Source organism: Triturus cristatus, chromosome 4_1 (assembly GCF_964204655.1).
Source record: "Triturus cristatus chromosome 4_1, aTriCri1.1, whole genome shotgun sequence".
Classification (NCBI taxonomy): domain Eukaryota; kingdom Metazoa; phylum Chordata; class Amphibia; order Caudata; family Salamandridae; genus Triturus; species Triturus cristatus.
Genome location: NC_140585.1, coordinates 803143443 through 803165165, shown reverse-complemented (window position 1 = coordinate 803165165; position 21723 = coordinate 803143443). Strand labels below are relative to the sequence as shown.

Genomic DNA, 21723 nt, shown 5'->3' with positions numbered 1-21723 from the left:
GAAAACCAAAGGAAATGATGGACGGAGTGTTGAACATTGCAAGCACTCACCCCCAGTCAACTGATCTGGGTTTAATCCATCACCGTTCTTTAGCCCACTCTGCCACCCCAGTTCAGACATGGCCATATGCAATTCAGTCTGACCCTGTGCCTCATTGGAACAGTCCAGCCCGAACTACCAAGTCATGTCTTCCCTGGACCGGAAACAAGCTTTCTAGGACCGGTTTCTGGCATTTCAGCCGTCTTCAGCCAGGCTTGCTTGAATCCAGTGGCAAAGTGAGCAAGGGACTCACGTCTGAGCATACCCTGCCAACTTATGGCGAACAAAGCAAAAACCAAAGGAAATGAACGGAGTGTTGAACATTGCAAGCACTCACCCCCAGTCAACTGATCTGGGTTTAATCCATCACCGTTCTTTAGCCCACTCTGCCACCCCAGTTCAGACATGGTCATATGCAAATCAGTCTGACCCTGTGCCTCATGGGAACAGTCCAGCCCGAACTGCTCAGACGTGAGTCCCTTGCTCACTTTGCCACTGGATTCAAGCAACTAATCCTTCTCATCCAGGGGATACTCATCAATAGTCATAATCTATGAATAGAGTAGCAAGCCCATACCCAAAGTCTCGCAGACGAGCATTTAAAACATACAGTAAAAACACATTTTGCATCACAGTTATGCAAACAGGTTCCTCAGAGAAGCCTGCCCCACCTGGGCGTCGGCCTGCGCGTCTGAATCTAGGCAATAATGGCGCGTAAAGGTATGAACTGAGCGCCATGTAGCCGCTTTGCAGATTTCAGACATGGGAACGTTGCGAAGGAGTGCAACAGTAGAAGCCTTCCCTCGAGTAGAGTGTGCTCTAGGTTTGCCCTGCAGAACCTTGTGGGACAGTTGGTAAGACAAGGCTATACATGAGACAATCCATCTAGAGATGGACCTCTTGGAGGCAGCCAGCCCGGTATTCGTGGGCCCATAGTTAAGAAGAGCCTATCTGACTTTCTAAGTGGAAGGGTCTTAGCCAGATAGAATTTCAAAACCCTCCGGAGGTCAAGAGAATGTAAGGCTCTCTCCGGAGGAGTGGATGGCTGAGGAAAAAAGGTGGGCAAAGTGATCACCTGATTAATGTGGAAGTCCGAGACCACCTTGGGCAGGAAGCTCGGATGAGTACGGAGCACCACCCTATTAGCATGAAACACAGTGTAAGGTTCCTTGCAGCAGAGGGCCTGAATTTCACTGACCCTACGGGCCGAAGTGATGGCTACTAAGAAGGCAGCCTTCCAGGTCAGATGCTGCAAAGACGACTTATGAATTGGTTCAAAAGGGGCCCCATTAGCTTAGAGAGAACGATGTTAAGTTCCCAGGAAGGGGAAGGAGACCTCACTGGAGGGTAAACTTTCTTAAGCCCTTCTAAGAAATCCTTTACCACTGGCATCTGGAAGAATTGGGTCTGGGTAGGAGACTTCCTATAGGCTGTAATAGCCGCTAAGTGTACTCTGATGGAAGAGTACTTTAACCCAGACTTCGCCAAGTACAGTAAGTAGGGGAGAATAACCTGTTCTTGACCCCGCATCGGATCAAGGGTGTTATCTCTACACCAAATGTAGAATCTTTTCCACTTAAAGGCGTAAGACTTCCTAGTGGAGGGCCTCTTTGCCTCCCGGAGAATGTTCATACAGTCCGGAGGCAGATCTAAATGTCCGTATTGGATGAATTCAGGAGCCATGCCGTCAAGCTGAGGGAGGGAAGATTGGGATGAAACACCCTCCCCTTGTCCTTGGTCAGCAAGTTCGGTAGGCAAGGCAACCTCCTGTGTGGTACTTCCGACAGCTGGAGCAGATCCGGGTACCACCACTGGCGGGGCCACTCCGGGGCTATTAGGATCATCCGAGTCCTGGCCCTGTAAAGCTTCTGTATCACAGCCAGGATGAGAGGGAGAGGAGGAAAAGCGTAAAGCAATGTCCTCGACCAGCTGATCAAAAGTGCGTTCCCCTCCGACCCCCGTTGAGGGAACCTGGAGGCGAAGACGGGGCATTTTTTGTTTGCCGCGTCTGCGAAACGATCGATGTCCGGTACGCCCCACAACCGGAAGATCTCCTGAGCGATGTCTTCGTTGAGCACCCAGTTGTGCGCTTCGACGAAGTCTCTGCTGAGGCCGTCTGCCTGCACGTTCAGGGTCCCTGGCAGGTGAACAGCGACGATCGCCAGGTTTCTTGCCAGAAGCCATCTCCAGATGGACTGGGCTTCCAGAGACAGGACCCGCGATCTGGTGCCTCCTTGTTTGTTCAGATAGAACATAGTTGTGGTGTTGTCTGTCTGAACCTGAACATAGTTGGTCTGCAGGGATGGATACAGGGACTTGAGAGCTAGGTGGACTGCTCGTAGCTCCAAGAAGTTGATGTGATAAGTCTGTTCGATAGCGGACCAGAGACCTTGTACTTGCAGCTGGCACATATGAGCACCCCAGCCCTGCATTGAGGCATCTGTGACCACTGTCTGTGTCGGAGGCGCCTGATGGAAAGGGACGCCGTGAAGCAGATGGGAGCGCTTCATCCACCACCGGATGGAGTCTTTGGCGGCTTGATGAAGGGTGATGGGATCTTCCCAGCGGCCGGACCTCTGAGACCACTGATCCTCTAGGTCTTGTTGCAGAGGACGCATGTGCAGACGTGCATTGGGCACAATGTAAATGCACGAAGCCATCGACCCCAGGAGAGATGACACTTGTCTGGCTGTGGGAAACGCCGTGCTGAGAAGCATGCGGCCTTTTTGAAGCATGGAGGATAACCTCTCCTCCGAAGGACACACGCTTGCGGAGTCTAGAGAGGCGCCCAGGTAGTGGATCCGCTGCGTGGGATTGAGGACCGACTTCTTGTAGTTGACCTGGAGGCCCAGCGAGTGCAGAAGGTTGAGGCAAAACGAAAGATGACTCTGGAGTCGAGCAGGAGTGGAACTCTTCAAGAGCCAGTCGTCGAGATAGGGGTAGACGAATATCTTCCGCTTGCGGAGAAAAGCAGCTACCACCGCCATGCACTTGGAGAAAGTTTGTGGTGCGGATTTGAGGCCGAATGGCAGAACCCTGTATTGATAATGCCTGCGAGAGATCTGAAATCTGAGAAACTTTCGATGTTTCGCTGAGACAGGAATGTGGAAGTATGCATCCTGTAAGTCGATGGCACACATCCAGTCCCCCTGGTGGAGATGTGGGAAGATCTGGTGCAGTGCCAGCATTCTGAATTTTTCTCTTTTGACAAATCCGTTGAGGAGGCGGAGATCGAGGATGGGTCTGTACTCTGACCGCTCCTCGTTTCTGAACAAGAAAATACCGGGAGTACACTCCTAGATTTCTTTGCCTGGTTGGAACCTCCTCTATGGCGTTCTTGGAGAGGAGAGTGGCAACTTCGTCCTTTAAAAGTTGGTTTTGGATGGAAGGGAGTGGCTGCCTCCGTGGAGGTACCTGCGGAGGGGGAGATTTGAACCTCAGCAAGTAGCCATGCTCTACAATATTCAACACCCATCTGTCGTTTGTAATGGCTTTCCACTCTGTCAGGTGAACGGTGATACTTCCTCCCACCGGAGTGGCGAACGAGAGCGAAGGAAGTAAGATTTCACTGTTTTGCGGGCTGTTTGGTAGAGGTGGCGAACGAGAGCGGAGGAAGTAAGATTTCACTGTTTTGCGGGCTGTTTGGTAGAGGACTGTTGTTGTTTCGCATTTCCTCTTTCTCTGCCCCGACCCCTTTGCTGAAACTGGGACATCTGTTGATTCTGGGAGGACCATTGGGGCGTTTGAACGCGCTGGTGAAAGGCACGTTTGTCGCCCTGGCGAAAACGCTTTCGGAATTCTTTACGTTTTTCCAGCCCCACAGCCTTCACGGTGTCCAACTCTGCTTTCATCTTGCTCATTTGGTCATCCGCATGAGCACCAAATAATGATGATCCATTAAAGGGCAGATTGAGAATTCTCTTTTGTGCGTCAGGCTTGAGGCCCGTTAGTCTCAGCCAGGCCGAACGCCGAGAGCAGACGCCCTGCGAGTAGCGATGCGCGGCAAGGTCCGAGGCATCAGCCGCTGCGCTGATGATTTGATTGGCCACCAGTCCGCCTTCTTGTAGGATCTCTGTGAAGTCCCGCCTGTCTTCTCTAGGCAGCTTCTCCGCGAATCTGGTGAGGGAATCCCACAGGGAACGATCATACCGCCCCAGCAGAGCTGAAGCGCTAGCCACCTTCATGTGCAAGGCAGAGGTGTTGCACATTTTCCTGCCGTAGGAATCCATCAGCTTGCTGTCCTTCTCAGGGGGGACAGAAGAAGACACTGAGGTCGAGTGGGACTTCATGGCTGCTGCCACGATCACCGAGTCCGCTGGCGGGTCAGCCCTCAAGAACAAAGGATCCTCGACTGGAGCCTTATACTTCTTCGCTATTCTTGACGGAACCGAGCCCGCCGTAGCCGGAGTGAGGAACGTGGCCATAGCTGGGTCCAACAATCCTGGCACCAAAGGGAGCAGAAGTCTGGGAGCCGACCGATGATGCAAAGTGTCAAAGATCACTGAAGTGGGTGCCTGAGGGATGTGCCCCTCTACCCAGGACGTCTGTGAAGGTAGCGATGTCATCCACCGGGGACACTCGCGATGGAGGTGTAGACGAAAAAGTAGGAGAGTAGTCCCGGACTGAGGACCTTGTGGATGAAGTCCCAGTGGGCGACCTGGTGCGTCTCCTCTTGTGAGAGCGTTCGCTATGGTGAGCCATAGACCTTGAGCTGCGCTTTGACAGAGATCTTGGACGTCTGTGCGCGGAGCGGCGGTCCCTGGAACGAGACCGACGGGGAGTAGGTGGCCTTGGATCCCTTGGGGGCGACTTACTCCTGCGCGGTGGAGAATACCTGCGGGAGTAGTCCGATCCAGGACTTCGACATGTGCCAGCGCCTACATCCCGCAACCAGCGAGGTGACAGTCCGAACCTCTCTGGAGACTTGGGTGAGCCTTCCGGAGATATTTGCACGATGTGCAGTCCCGGAGATGATGACTGCTCTCCTGGAGATCGAGACCTCTCCACAGGAGCTCCAGCTGTACCCTTCGACGTCGAGTTCCTCGACGTCGACGACGTCTGCGTCACCATCGGCAAGCGTGGGGTATGGTGTTCTGGCCTCGACGGCGATCGCGGAGACCTCGGCGTCGATATCCTCTTCTCCGGCACTTGACGTCGACTGGATGACCTTGACGTCGGCCTTGCACGCCGTCGACTGGGTGACTTCGACGTCGACCTCTCTCGACGTCGACTCCTCGACGGCGACCTCTCTCGACTTCGACTCTTTGACGTCTACCTCTCACGCCGTCGACTGGGCGACTTCGACCTCTCACGACGTCGAGTGGGCGACTTCGACCTGGATCTCGACGTCGACCTTCCTCTCGACGTCGGCCTTCTATGTCGCCGAGTGGGGGTATCCCTCGACGGCGACCTGCCCACTCGCGGCAGAACGTACGTCGCCGCATCCCTCGACGCCGACCCCCTCGAGGGTGGCGGAGACTGTCTCGACGTCGACGGAAGCCTCAACGTCGACGGAGACAGTCCAGACCTCCCCGGACTAGCAGCCTTCGAGCCCGAAGGGCTGCGCCTCGACGCCGACTTACTTTTGCGCGGCGGAGATCGATGGGGAGATGAATCCCTTGACGCCGAAGTTGTCTTCTGCCTTTTCGGCGGCCTCTTCGACGTCGACGACGAATTCCTAGGACTCTTGGTCTTTCTGGAGCCAGGAGAGCTGGTGTGTCGCCGTTTTTGCGATTGTGTAGCTGAAGAAGGTGGTCTTGATGAAGAAGGATCGCCTTCACGACGGCTTCTGCTCTTCTCCAGCTGTGCCTGTAGTCTAATGCGCTCTCTATCCCTCAGAGTGCGCTTGGAGAACTTCTGGTAGTGAGGACACCGGTCAGGATCGTGTTTAGATGGCAAACACGCAATACACACAGAGTGTGGATCTGCCAGTGCCATCTTGTTGCCACAAGAAGGGCATTTTCGAAATAAAGGAGGCATTCTGACTGGAAAAAATTCGAGATTTTACTGGAAACCAGCAGAATCAACCCCCAGAAGCCAGAAAACGTCGACAAATGCTTGAAAAGCTGTAATTTCCAAAATTTCAGTCAAAAACTGAAGAGCTCAAGCTCCAGGATCCTCACAGAAGGAGCCGGAAAAAAGAACTGGCCCAACTGCCACCTGTAATGCATCATGGGAGCAGGGGGTCTCATGTAGGTCTTAAAGGCACGGTCCCCCTACTCTAATGCCTTAAAGGCAAGGTGTCAGTTTTCTTTGATTCTTGATACTCTGCTGCAGCCTACTGGCGAATGCTTACAATTACAAGTTGCTTTATGACAATAAAGCAGTGTTGTGTTATAATTTGCCTGATGCTTCCTTTTTTCCTTACGGGTTAGGGGGCACTACTATGCAAACATATGCAATTTACAGCATTGCCATGTTTTGAACATTTTTAGGCTGCATGTATATGTTTTCACATATGTATATATATATGTATATATATGTATTTTCTATATGCTCCGGGATCCCGCACATGGGCGGGGATTATTCATAGATATGACTATTGATGAGTATCCCCTGGATGAGAACTTGTCTTTCGGGTTGTGGGATCAGGTAACGCGTATTAACGTGGGGAGGCGTGTCCTTTGTTGCGATCTCGTTTGCCTGCGGTAGTGATATCTTGCCGCTAGAATGTAAACCTATCATTCACCAAGAAGTCAAAAATAGGCTCATGATAGAGACGAATCAGATGGTGGAACCAAATCGTTTTACATGGAAAAGTACGGGGAATTATTAAAGTTGTACATCATAGTATCGGGTGACAAGGTGTTGCCATCGTGGGTAGATCACTCTGGTGTATTAGAGGGGGCCATAAAATCTAATATATTTATTCGATGGCTAAGGTCATCTTGGTTGGTCAATGTGGACCGTCAATATATCGTATACAAGGAAAAACACCACCTATTAGGTTTGGATTTCTTGTATGGAGGCTGCTTTGTGGGTGTTTCATGCTGTTGATCACCATATTGTGTCAATAGGGACAGACACGGTTATTGTCCATCCTTATAAGTCATGAATGTTGAATAACCAAATTTGTTGTGCATGTCTCAGTTGCTACAATAATCCATTAACCATACACAGTAGTGCTATCGACAGTCATGTACATGGATACCATATTAATTTGCAATAAGGTATACTATACGCGTTAACGCCTACCATGATCTATAGTAGTGGATCTAATATCAGTAAGCAACATATTTTGGAATGTTATAACATTATATACCAGGTGCACCTCACAATAGTCATATAATCATGGTCAGAGTGTAAGAAAAGAGTAGATATATATATACACATATTTTTCCACCTAACCATCTAGCACAAAATTAATTCTTGTACAGGTATTCTCGTACACAAACTTAAAGCATGACAGTGAATTTATACATGTTTACATTTGTTCATTTAATGTGTATATGATTACTGATTCTTGATCGTTATGCAATTTGCGTGAGCATAGTTCTTTCATAATGCAATTAAGGAAATAATGAGATACGTCTAAGGGCCCCTATCTTATGATTGGACCTGAGGTGTACACTCTCATTCTAATGTAGTGGATGAGACTTGTTAGTAGATCAGAGTGATAAACTTGCACCATTCCTATAGGCTGTTAAGGCCGTGCCTGATAGAATTGCACTTTTCCCAAAGAAAAATCTTGCTGGGCTAGAACACTTCAGAAAGCTTTGTCTGAAGTAGGTCATTCTGATGGGTGCTGCACCAAACCACAAGCTTGTCTAAACAACAGATGTTTACAGATTAGTAGAGGGATGCCTGGCCGCTAAGATGACATCAACAACTTCAGGAGGAAGATCAAAGGCAGTCAACTGCTGCCTCTTAATCTCCAAGCGTGGAGGAGGAGCATGTGCAAATTTATATACAGGACCCTGCCTTGCTGATGCGACAAGAAGCAGCCTGAACGAATGACACTGCAGATGTTCTGTAGTCTCCTCCATAATCTGGACTTGATTGGAGAGATCCCCATGATGCTGTGCCCGCTGGGTCTTCAGATCTCACTGCAGAGCTTACAACTGCCACTCAACGTGCTTCACTAGCAGGATGCAGGAGGCCATCAGTCCCAGCAGCCTCAGTCATCCTCACTAAAATCCAGAACAGAGACTGAAACATCAGGATCACAGCCAAATGTCCTAGACTCATCTCCTGGGGAAAGGTGTAAGACTGCACCGTGTTCAGAATGGCTCCAATAAAAGAGAGCTTCTGCGAAGGAGTCAGGTGGGACTTTGGCATGTTGATAGTGAACCCCAATGATGTTAGGAGGCTCGCCATAGTCTGAAAGTGGGTGACGACTGCCTGTGGCGAGCTCCCCTTCAGCAGCCAGTCGTCAAGGTAGGGAAAGACAGGGACCTCCAATCACCGAAGAAGTGATGCAACCACCGTCATCAATTTCGTGAACACCTAAGGGCCACTGCTAAGGCCAAAGGGGAGTAGAGAAAACCGGAAATGCTTTTGGCCCATCGTGACCCACAGGTAACGCCTGTGGGCCTGCAGGACACGTATGTGGAAATAAGCATCCTGCAGGCCTAACACTACCAACCAGTCTCCAGGGTTGAAAGCATACAAGACCTGGGCCAAAGTGAGCATTTTCAATTTGTTTTTCTGCAGGAAGGCATTTAGAGAACTAAAATTTTAAATAGGACAAAAACCTCAGTCCTTTTTTGGCACCAGAAAGTACCGTAAATAGCAATCACAGCCTACTTATGGTGCCGCCACCCTCTCTATGTCGCCTTTGCACAGAAGGGCCTGCACTTCCTGCTGAAAAAGGAACAAATGATCTACCATAAACAGATAAAGAGCAAAGGTGTGGGGGAGAGGGAGGGAGCAACAGGAGATTGAAGGGGAAAGGATTTGGGAGGGACAGAAGAGAGACTAAAGGAGGGTGTCAAAAATGCTGTGAACAGACAGCAAGAGTGAGAAATGTAACAACCACAAAAGTGAAGTAGAAATGGTCAGAAAGCAAACCCGGTGTGTGGGTCTGAAGGGGAAGAATAAGGTGGGTTGATGGATACAAACAGGAAAAGAATCAGAATGAGCAAGGTGCTAAAATGTGAGGAAACTATGGCAAGAGTTAGCAACGTGGCTAAAAGGGACAAGGGACTTAGTTTGAGAAGGAAAAGCCCCAAAACATCCCAACAAAAGAAACAAGAAAGACTTGGATGAAACGAAATGGAAAGGGAACCACCTCAAAAACAGCACAAAACTATTAAGATGATGAAAAAGTAGGGGGCTGGGGTGTGTGAGGGGAAGGGAAGCAAGAAAGGTGAGGGCGGGGCTGTCTCAGGTGGCTGAAATGAGGAGTCACAGACAAATAACCATATGGAAGATGAAAAACAAACCTTTAGAAAACAAAAGAAACTACCAAGAAGGGCGTTCACCAGATTGGGTTCCCAAACCTGAAAATCGATTCAAGTTAAAACTTGAGACATACTACTAGCATTGTTCTGAAGAGTGAGGGACTTCTAATTAAGTACACTTATTATATATGGCATATAAATCATTTTGTCTGCAGTAAAGGCATCAAACATAAGGCGATTATTGAACCTAGACAGCAAAATGGGATCATAAACTTACCAGAATAATGTCAGGAGCTACCTGCAGCGAAGGTAGGTATTCTTGCTGAAGATACTGAATACATTCAAGTCCCTAGAAAATATCAATATTTTCAATGAGAAAGTATTCCTTTTTCAAAAGAAACATGATTGTACCTATAAATTGTACTTTAAGTTTTAATTTATGTTTCAGAGGTGAACAAACAGGTTATGAACTGCAAATCCTATGTAAAATAATAATTTCTGACAAGACGTTTGAGCATCTTATATAGGACTCACAACCAACATTTCTAGGTGATCTAAATATCTAGGCCTATTTGGCAGAAATAATGGTAACAAAAGGCCTTTTGAGACATTCGGATGGACAATTTACTTACCTTCGGTAATGCTTTATCTGGTAGAGACATGATCTAGCCGCAGATTCTTACCTTTGAATTTCCCAGGTGTCAGACTGGATCCGGCAGATTTATCTTCGAGCAATACCCCTACGCGCTGGTAGGTGGAGTCGCTCGGCTTCGCGTGACGTCGGCAGCATCATCTGTGCCACTGTGACATCCGCATCACCCATATAAGCACCACCTCATCGCACTGATGTCAGTTACTTTACACGACTTTCCATGTCCGAAGCGTGGAGCCATGAACTGCACTGACATTGGTGTGTTGTGAACAACTAGGGCCCTGAAAGGGAAAAGCCTGGACCATGAAAACCTAGTCAGCAGTGCGGGGAGCATGGGTGAGTCGGTAAGGAATCTGTGGCTAGATCATATCTCTACCAGATAAGAAGTTACCAAAGGTAATGTAACGTCCATCTGATAGAGACATCTATCCGCAGATTCCTTACCTTTGAATAAATATCCAAGCAATACCATCCCTGGTGGAGGGACTGCGGACAAGTTTAGATGAGGGCCAAAAAGGCTGTCCCTGCAGACTTGACTGTCCAGGCAGTATTGCTTGGTAAACATATGCAGGGATGCCCATGTTGCTGCCAGACAAATGTCGAGGCCTGGAAGGAGCCCATAAGCCTTCAGTAAGCTGCATTTTGGCCACAGCATAGCAAATTCTGATGCAGAGGATGACCCATCGAGAGACAGTCCGCACAACCTTTCTTTGATGCAATGAACCCAATGAAGAGTTGGTTGTCCGCCCAGATCTCTTTAGGGTGGTCAAGGTAGAACGACTACGCTCTTTTTGAGTCCAGACGGTGGAGTCGCGCCTCTTCTTTAGAGGGGTACAGAGGAGTGAAGAAAGAGGGCAAGGTGACAGATTGCCCCACTCGGAGCTCCAGCAAGTTAATGTGGAGTCCAGATTCCGCCGGAGACCACAGTCCTCTGATTTCGACCTCCCCCAGATGGCCAGCCCATCCCAGAAGTGACACATCAGTCACTACTAAGTAGTCTGGTTGGGGAAGGGAGGGGGGTCTGCCTCTTGCCCAACTGCAGTCGGTTAGCCACCACTGCAGGTCCTGTGCAATTCTCTCTGAGATCAGTCCCATGTCGGAGAAATTCAGCAGCTGCTGTACCCACTGGAACTTCAAGTTCCATTGCAGAGCCCGCATATGCCATCTGGCATGTGTCACTAACAAGATGCAGGAGGCCATGAGGCCCAGCAGTGTCTGAGTCATTCTCACCAAAGTCCAGGATAGAGGCTGAAACACCAGTATCATAGCCTGAATATCCTGGACTCGCCGTTCGGGAGGATAGGCCTGAACCTGCACTGTGTCCAGAACAGCTCCGATGAAAGGGAGCATCTGAGAGGTAGTCAGGTGTGACTTCAGCATGTTGTTAGTGAACCCCTGCGAATGCAGGAGGTTCACTGTAATCTGGAAGTGGGAGGTGACGGCCTGGGGAGAGCTCGCTTTCAACAGCCAGTTGTCGAAATAGGGGAAGACTGGCACTCCTGATCTGCGCAGATGAGCTGCGACTACCACCACCACCTTGGTGAACACCTGAAGGGTGGTAAGCCAAAGGGGAGCACGGTGAACTGAAAGTACTCATGGCCTACCGTAAACCGCAGGTAGCGCCGATGAGCAGGCAGGACGGGAATGTGAAAATAGGTGTCCTGCAAGTCTAACGCTACCATCCAGTCCCCTGGGTCCAGGGCTGACAAGACCTGAGCTAGATTGAGCATCTTGAACTTTTCCGTTTTGAGGAAGTAGTTGAGAGCTCGCAGATCTAGGATAGGGCACAGGCCCTCTTCCTTCTTCAGGACCTGAAAGTAGAGGGAATAACAACTACAGCCTACTTCTGGTACCGGAACCCTCTCTATGACTCTTGGCCAAGAGTCATGACTTCCTCCTGAAGCAAAGTCATGTGATCCTCCATCAACCAGTCGTACGTCGGAGGCATGGAGGGAGGAGCAGTCTCAAAGGGGAGGGAGTAGCCCCTTCGAACTATCTGGAGGACCCACCTGTCCAAGGTGATGTTTTGCCAGTGGTGAAGGAGATGGCCGATCCTGCCGCCAACTGGCCCCCCATGATGTTGAAGGGCCAGACTAGGAAGGTTTGGAGACTGAAGTTGCAGGAGGGGTGGTGGACTGACCCGACCTCTGGCTGCCCAACTCATGGGGTCGGAACGAGACGCACCCACGGCCGTGCAGAGGTTGTTGAACATGCGTGGTCTTGTGGCTAGGGTATGGCTGGTGCGACTGAAAGCCCCTTCTGTAGCCATGAAAAGGCCGAAAGGCAGACTGGGGACAAGTGGCCATCAAGAGACCCAAGGACTTGGCCGTACCCGTGAGTCCTTAAAGCGCTCCAGTGCCAAGTCTGCCTTGTCTCCCAAGAGACGGGTGCCATCAAATGGCATGTCCATGGGAGGCTTGGGCGTCCCCTGAAAAGCCATAAGTCCTCAACCAGCGATGGTGGCGTCGAGCAGCCACTGTCGATGAAATTGCTCTGCCCAGTAAATTGGTCGTATCGAGATCACAACAAATGGTGAACTTTGCCGCATCCCTCCCGTTTGATACTGCTTGGGAGAGGATGGCCAGGGCCTGCTCCGGGACCTGTGGCAGCACTTGTGCAAAAGTTCACCACAAAGTGTGAGAATAACAGCCCAATAAGCATGCAGTGCTCACCGACCGCAATGAAGGGCTGGCAGAATAAACAATTTTCTTACCCCAACCATCCAGTCTCTTAGATTCCCTTTCCGGGGGCGACGAAGGGAACAAGCCTTGGGAGGTACAGGCTTGGACCACCAAGCTCTACGGGGTAGGGTGGTTGGTGAGGAAATTTGGGTCACCCAGTGCAGGGCGACAGTGGTTACCAATTGTCTTATTCACAGCAGCCCCTTTGCTGGGCTTGGACCAGGTTCCCAGTAGGACATAGGTTAAGGCCTCGTTGAAAGACAGCAAGAGTTCTGAGGAGGAAACACCAGTCTGAAGGACCTCTGTCAAGATGTTTGTCTTGACTGCTACAGAAGGGAGCTGAAGGCCCAGGACTTCAGGTACCCTTTGCACTACCATAGAGTAAGATGCTCCCTCCTCCGTAGCCATGGTAGGGGGAGAAAGAAGGCCAGAATCTAATCTGGAGAGGTATCCAGTCCCCAGGCCTCACCCAACTCCTCATACCAGTCCATTTCTTGATAAGACTGGTCTTGTAAAGGGTCCAGCGACCCATCCAAATCTTCCTCCATTCCTAGCCCTAGGGCTAAGGAAGCAACCTAGAAACCTAAGGGTTCTATCAGCGCCAGTAGGTGCCGATCTGGCTCCGGGTCGTCGAGGATAAGAATGGTGCCCTCTGCCGCCGGCAGCGGTGGGACCAGCACTGGGGAAGGTCGCAGTGGTATGATTGGTGTCAGTCCAGATCCGGGGGGGAGGGAGGGGCGGCACAAAGAGACCCGAAGGAGCCCCCTCTGAGCTTGAAGGCACACCACTAGACTCAGGCCTCCCAAATATAAGGCACATGACATCATAAAATTCCTTGAGCTGGGGGGGTCGCTTTGGCTCCTGGGAAGCGTGAAGCCGATCCAGGGGCAGGTTCCAAGGAATGAGGCCTAGCACGTCGAGACTCCTCCGTCATGTAGGCCAATGGACGGGGAAAGGTCGAATGACACTTTAATTTCGTATGTTTGTCCTGCTTCTTACCTAACTGACTCGACGACTTCAAGTGGGAGGACAAAGACTTGGGACTCCCGGAATGGTGCCCGGAACTTTCTCTCAACCGAGACCGTGAACGAGACCTACAGGGAGAACAATGCGGTGCCAAGCACTGGGCCACAAGGAGCTTTAGGGACTGCTCCCTCAAAGCTTTCAGAGGCATGTCCAAGCACTGGGCCACAAGGAGCTTTAGGGACTGCTCCCTCAAAGCTTTCAGAGGCATGGCCCGGCAGTCGGAGCATGACTTCGAGTCGAGGTTGTGCTTCAGACACCAGAGACAAACCAAGTGTGGGATCGTCACTGACATGGCGCGGTGGCAGGTGTCACACGGCTTGAAACTAGAAGTCTTCTTTGACATGAGGAAGAAACCTACACACCAGAAAGGGGTTGACAAGACATCGAAAAAAGCCGGTCAAAAAGTGAAAGAGGGTATCTCTCTTCATAGATCTGCGCTGGCTGTCGTGGAAGGAACTGACGTCAGCGTGCCGAGGTGTAGCTTATATAGCGGACGTGAACTACGTCAACCTACCAATGTGCAGGGGTATTGCTCTAAGAAAAATCTCCGGGTCCAGTGTGACACTTGAGAAATTCAAAGGTAAGGAATCTGCGGCTAGATGTCTCTATCAGATTGTGCCCAATACTAGCTGCACTGGTGTGAAAGGCCAAAATTTGGATCTCATATTTAGTCATGAATCTTTATACCTGGCTGCTTTCCACTTTGGAGCAACTGGTATCTCGAAATTTGCAAACAGTACAGTTTCAAAGAAAAACTCTGCCAAGTTTATGTGTTTGGTTGAGGCCAAACTGAGTCACACACTGAAATTAAATCGTTTGTGGAATATAATCTTGGAGCTTAATTCGAATATCTATTCTAGCTTCGTCCTTATTACATATAGATTAACTAGGAAAAGAGAGCAAGCCCAATACACAGAGCATTTTCTTTAAACGTATTGTTTAAAGAATCATGCGGGAACTCAAAACTACTGATATCCTAAAATCAGCTACATCACCCTCAAAAGAGTTTTGTAGTACACTAGGATCTTTCCTTACTATAAAAAATGTGCAAGCTATACAAGGTGACTAGTTTCCCCATAACTACAGACTTGCCAGATCACCAGGGCAACACTGGTACTACTGTCAACCCACTTCAGGAATTCTCAGCCCTTTCTTGAGAACTTCCAGGAAACGAGGGAGAGCAAGAATACTGGAATGATCATGTAGATGGTGGCAGGAAACCAATTCCACATTGCATAAATCACAGGGGGGTGGGGGGGAAGGGGTCGTCACCAACTCTCACTCAATGCTTCAAGCAACAGAATTATAAAGTGCTTCTTAGCAAAAGGATGTTTCAAGGACATGCTACCCATGCATGCATTTGGCAACCCATTGATATATTACGCAGGAGATCATGCCCATGGCAAAAATAGCATTTGCCACCTTACTGCCTGAGGTAAATCCACCACACAGAATGAAGAGATGGTCTGACTTTCGTAAGAAGCTTGTTCTTGCAAAATAAAACTTTAGAGCCCTTACTACAAGGTTGTCTCAACACCTGAACAAGCATGACGATATCAGAAAACCCTGATATATCTTGGTTTATAAAAACAAAAATCAGTTAAGACCTCTTGGATAAAAGAAAGACTTTGTTCTTGTGGAAAACTATATAGAAGCTTTACAAGAGACTGAAGGAATCTAATCCTTTCGAAAAACCTGTTTTCAAAATAAGAAGGTTGCTTTTGCAAAAGCCAGAAATTGAAAGAGCTTATGCAAGAGATAGGAAAGGAGGAAATTAAGATGATATTGGGAAGCTGGATCTTTAACAGCAAATGAAGAAACAAATCAAATTATCTCCAGACAGACGCATTCCCAAGATGCCACACTGCCTAATGAGATAGGTTTCTAAAGCAGCAAGATAGTGTTGAACAAGTTACTTACCTTCGGTAATGCCTATCTGGTAGAGACTATCTAGCCGCAGCTTCCTTACCTTAGAATATTCTCCAGGCGTCAGAATGGATCTGGAAACTTTTGGTGCACAGTATCCCTGTGCGTCAGTAGGTGACCTCGTTCGGCTCCACATGGTGCGATGGCACCGGAAGTGACGTATGCAGTGCCTATATAGGAACCAACCCAGCACGCGGACGTCAGTTTCTTTTGTTGATGTGTGAAGCTAGTTCCTTTAAGAGAGAGAGTCTCTTACACTATAATCCTTTCGCAGAGCAGGAAAGATCAGGAAGGAATGTTCAGCTATATAGATTCTCTACCAGATAAAGCATTACTGAAGGTAAGCAACTTGTTGATCTGATAGAGATTTCTAGCCACACATTTCTTACTTTAGAACAGATACCCAGGAAATGCCCCTCTGGAGGTGGGGCTCCGAGAGGGGTTAAACTAGAAAGTCTTGTAGGACCGAATGGGCAAAGTGGCCGTTGCACCAGATCGGACTTTCCAGGCAGTAGTGCTTCCTAAACATGTGAAGAAAGCCCACGCTGGTGCCTGGCAGACACCAAGACAGAAATGTCATGGGCTAACGCAGTGGTCACTGCCTTCCCTCTGGTGGCGTGAGCGCGTAACTCTCAAGAGGTTGCTTTTGGGCCAATGTGTAGCAGATTTTGAAGCAGAGGTGATCTGGTCTGCTTCTGCACCACCTTCCCTTCCTTGGCCCCGACATACCCAACAAAGAGTTCAGTCTACCCAGAACTCTTTAGTGCGGTCAAAGTAGAACGACAACGCTCTTTTATGATCCAGTCAATAGAATCTTTCCTCTTCTTTAGAGGGGTGAGCCAGAGAGCAGAAAGTAGACAGAGTAATAGATTGGCCTGCGTGAAATGGAGTTACCACCTTCAGTAAAAAGGATGCTCTAGTCCAAGGGACCAGCTTGTCTGGGTAGATGGTAAGGTACAGAGGATGTGTAGACAGTGCCTGTAGCTCACTGACCCTCCAGGCGTTTGCTATCACCACTAGGAAGGCTGGTTTTATGGTTAGAAGCCTGAGTGGGCAGTAGTGGAGCGCCTCGAAGGGAGAGCACATCAGAAATGTGAGAACCAGGTTGAGGTCTCACTGAGGCATAATAAATGGCGCTGGTGGGAACATATGCAGAAGACCTTTGAGGAACCAATGCACAATATGGGATTTGAAAAGGAATGGCTGCTCTGTCATCCGTAAAAATGCCGAAATGGTAGAAAGATAATCTTTTAACGTACCAAACGCAGAGTCCGGCTTGGCTAAGGGGAGAATGAACAAAAGAACCTGGGAAAGGGGTGCAGATAGGGAGGTCAACATGTTTATCGGTACATGACAGAGGGTGCACAACGCCACCTCGCCCGGTTTGTTGCAGTACCACATGGCGGTGGTGTTGTTCATGAAAACCTGTACAAGCCTTCCCTTGATTGAAGGAAGAAAGCCTTTCAAAGCTAACAGGACTGCCCAAAGCTCCAACAGAATACTATTAAGCCCGAATTCCGTCGGAGACCAGAGCCTCCACCTCTCCCAAATGGCTGCCACAGCCTAGAAGTGACGTATCAGTCACTACAATCAGCTCTGGGTGTGGCAGAGAGAGGGGTCAGCACTGGCCCAATTGGAGTTCGTTATCCACCACCACTGCAGGTCTTTTGTAGTTCCCTCTAAGATCTGGACCATGTCGGTGAGACACCCTGAAGCTGAGCTCACTGGGACTTCAGGTCCCACTACAGAGCCCGCATATGCCAGCGGGCATGAGCTACAAGGAGGATTCACAAGCCCAAGACAGGGATGTGAAAATAAGCTTCCTGCAAGACTAACAATACAATCCAGTGTGCCTGATCCAGGACAGACCGGATTTGCAGAATTGTGAATTTCTCCTTTTTCAGGAAGAAGTTGAGATGGCACAGGTCTGGGATAGAACAAAGGCCTCCTCCCTTCTTGGGCACCAGTAAGTAACGAGAGTAGCAACCACAACCTACTTCTGATGCGGCAATCGCAAGATCCTCATACCAGGTGTACTCGGGATCTTCTAGTGTTTAACAGCCATAAGGGTCCGCAGATCCCTCTCAGTCATCACCCAATTCATGCCTGTCAGAGGAATAAAGCACTGGCTCCATATTGGGAGTCTGCCCCAGCCGCCTCTGGTGTCTGACAACACCCATCCAGCTCCGCATTGGAGTCTGGAATGATGATAGGGGTAGCACCACCATGGCATCTGCACTGGACCAGGCGCCAGGGAAGGTCGAGGTCACTCGACTGGCGCCGCTCCGGATAAGTCTATGGATCCCTGAGGCCAGACTGGTGACAAGAATGAACCCACCAGCAAAAGAAAAGTAGGGGCCCCTCCTGCACCTGTGAGTTCCGAGGGCGTCCAGAGGGTCAGACCGACCAAAGATGAGTGGCATAGTCTCATAAAATTCTTTAAGTTGGGAGGGGTCCCGTACGCAGAGACAGCCCAGGCTCCACCACAGAGCTAACCCTTGAGTGCCGATGGCCCAGTGACTTGACCGAAGACTTGCCTGACGAAGTTGAAGACCTCTTCATCGACAGCTTTTTTGTTGGACTTACCAGACGACTTGGAGTGGCACAACGCTCACCGGGTACGACTTTGCGAGCGATCTAGGGACCTTCCTCATGACTGAGATCTGGAGTGTCGCGGAGTTGGTCAACGGGAGGTGGCGAGCAGCTTGAGGGACGGCTCCCTCAGCGCCTTACGATGCATGGCAATTCTCGCATATCTTGCTGTCGTGACCTCACTCCAGACTCAAAAGTCAAACCAAGTGCAGACTTGACACCTACATCTGCTGGTGACTGGTGCCGCTTGTTTTAAAACCTGCCTTTCTGGTGGGCATCCTACACACCAGAAGACAAACCCAAGAAAAATCTTCAACAAATGGTAGAAAAATGGTCAGTCAAAAACTAGCTGAGGGTAGCTCCCTCTGGATCTGCACGGACTGGTGCGGAAAGAAATGATTTGACATCAGCGTGCTGGGGAGGCGCCCATATAGGCACGAGCGGATGACAATGCCCCGTGAAATCGAACAACACCATGTACTGGAGCACAGGCGCACTGCACACCAAAAGTTTCCGGATCCACTCTGATGCCTGGGGAATATTCTAAGGTAAGGAATCTGCGGCTAGAAGTCTCTATCACATTTCCAAGACCCAATTATAACTCTTGAGTTTAACTTGAAGACTAAAAAAACAACAACAACGTTTAAGAGACCAATTGCAAAAGCACAGCTATTTGCTCTTGTGTAGTCACTGGCGGCACACATTTATTTCCACCACACACTCTGTGGTCAGATTCCTTTCTTCTCCCCACCATAACAACATCCTTTGTTATCCACCTTATCTATCTACAATTTGTAGTGTCATGATCAAAGCTTTCTCATCTTAGGAGAGCCATTCTGTTTTTGGGCACCTTGATTTTGCCTAATCTGATCGATCTCCAATTCAGATGCAGAAAGATTGGAGAATAACCCCACTCTTTAAATTGCCATTCTGGTATTTTAAGTGAAATAATAACCACCTACTGCTTGTTACTGAAAGCATCATATCGTTAAAGAATAGGAACACGATTTACCCTTTTTTGTTCTCGCCTACGCAGTGCGCATGCACTGCATAGGAGACTTTTAGCCGTCGTACAGAACTTTTTCCAAGCACATACTCGTGCTTGTGGCGGCATACAGCTTGCGGGAGTGCGCAGCAGCGCGCCACAAGCACGAGTATGTGCTTTGAAAAAGAGCTGAATGCGCACGCAGACACGCGCGATCGCTTTTACTTTCGCGGACGCGCACACACACGCGATCGCTTTTACTTTCGCTGCTTTTCCAGTCTCCCCTTTGAATTTAATGACCCATAAAATGCCCCCTTCTGCCTTTCCCGTTCTCCCCCCCTCCTCGCCGTCCAATCTAACTCTACCCCCTCTGTTTCTCCCTTACCGGCCCTCTTCACTGTTTCTCTCCCTGCCTCTCCCCGCCCCCTTCCCCCCCCCTCTCTCTCTCTGTTCAGGCTCTCTCCCTTGCACCGTCTTCTTCTTTCCCTCCCCTCCTCTCGCTCCCTCTATGTGTTTTAATGACCCGTAAAATGGCCCCTTTCATATGGATCTGAACAGTCTTTCATTGTCTGCTGCGCTAATCTGGAGTGCTGTGCCCGCTTCGGTCACTGGTCTGCCATTCGCCTTGCCACTAGAAACCCTGTGCACATGTGCACTACTATACCATCGACAAGCCCATCATCACATGAGTCAGCCATTCAGATGAACATGAGAGGAGTTAAACTATATTCTGGGATATTCCTCGCTTGTGAGGGCCAGTTTGTGCCTTTCCCCACACCCCAATTGTGTGTGCTCATTATACTGGCGTCGGTGATTGACCAGTCTCAACTCATGCGTTGGCAGATGCAGTCAGTGGTACCGATTTTTCTACAAAGTGCGTTCAGTTGCTTGTCACCATGTCGTGGCAGTGCAGTCACCCATTACAATAACTACCAACCTAAACCACGGACAACGTCATCGTGGCAGTAACTAGCTCTGCAGCTCTGAGTAAGGTGACAGCACCTAGCTGTCCTGATCTGTACACTGAGGCTGCCGTCGGGTCAACCTTCGACTGGGGTTAAAAGCATGTGTAAACAGCACAGCTTCGACTCTTACCCTCTCAAGCGCAGTGAAGCTGTTCTCAAACAGCACTCGGGACCTGGTTTGTTGTTTCTTCTTCCCATCTTTCTGTTATATTACCTCAAGTCATTGGGATTCAGACTAAACCAATGCTTTTGCATATGACACTCGAGCACGGTTCTCTGTACTTTTAGTCTCATTCTTTTCTGCCAGGACCCCCCGCCCCCCCCCCCCCAGTAACTTGGAACAGTGTTTGATTTCAGGGTTTAATTTGACGAACATGTCCTGTGCAGCCACATGCTGGGACTGGAACAGCATGCTCCAGGAAGTTATACTGAACTTTGCAAGTAAACCGTTGCTGATGTGATAGGCAGTAAATCGTCCTTTCATCACCAACTCTGGAGTAGTCTTGACTGGAAAGGAGAATAATAGTTATTTTAAAAAGCTTTTTCTAATCCGTTCTGAATTTTTTCGCACTTATTTCTCCACATGGCTTCTCTTAACATTGAAAAAGGGATGTACTTAGGAACACTTATGGCTTCTGTCAGTTGGCACATGAAAGTCCTCGACCCACGTTTTTTTTCTCTAACATCCGACCCTAATTTTCCCCAAAACGCGTCTTTTTTTGATCCGTGGGTACTGTGCTTTGAGTGTCAATGGCGTATACAACAAGCATTGGCATAGCCAATAGGTCTTGCCTTTGGGACCTTATAAGTGTTTAGCCACGCAACAGTTGATGTTGTTGCACCAAGGATATTGTGCTGCATAACTAAAATAAGGTCCCAATAGCGAGCCCTATTGGCTATGCCAATGCTTGTTATTTCTGTTGCCTCTTGAAAAAAGCTACAAACTGCACTACCTTTATATTTTTTTATTTCTAATCATAGCTTAGGGTCAATTTACAGCAGTAAAGGTTTTCAGCCACGAGGGGTTCTACAAACCCACCTAGTTAAGGGCTGCCCTCTCACTGGTCTTCCATAACTACAAATCTTATATGCCATATAGCTTCCTTCTCCAGAGCAGCCAATGTCCTCTGAAGGTCCAGTTAGTAAAAGTGTCTTACCACTGTTACATACTCCTTTCTCCCCCTCTTAATCCTCATGTGCACTGTGCGCCACAAGCATCACTCGGAAATCGGTGCTGTGCTGCTGGAGGGAACAGATCAGGTGCGCTTGTCTTTTTGTACATTCATAATGGGGTTGGATACAGCACAGTCTCAAGGATTCACAACAGTTCAATCCATGCCAACAGGAGACACCACTATATGTGTGAACGAACATAAAGACATAATAGCCAGTATGAAACAAAAACTTCAGACACACAACCATCTTGCTCCTGTTTTGCTCTGCCCCACACTTCTTCTGTGTGCTACTTAATTTCAAGAGTGACCGGGTACATGTCCATTATAAACCAAAATGTCCT

The 21723-nt window shown here is 49.1% G+C and overlaps 1 protein-coding gene across 2 annotated transcripts in view; it reads right to left on the bottom strand.

Moving 5' to 3' along the window:
- XPOT (exportin for tRNA) overlaps positions 1 to 21723 on the bottom strand; it is a 464061-nt gene that overhangs the window by 28212 nt on the left and 414126 nt on the right. For both annotated transcript variants that reach the window (XM_085653409.1, XM_085653408.1), the window contains one exon: positions 9658 to 9729. In XM_085653409.1, the coding sequence (XP_085509535.1) occupies positions 9658 to 9729 (72 nt within the window). The remainder of the gene's footprint in view (positions 1 to 9657; positions 9730 to 21723) is intronic.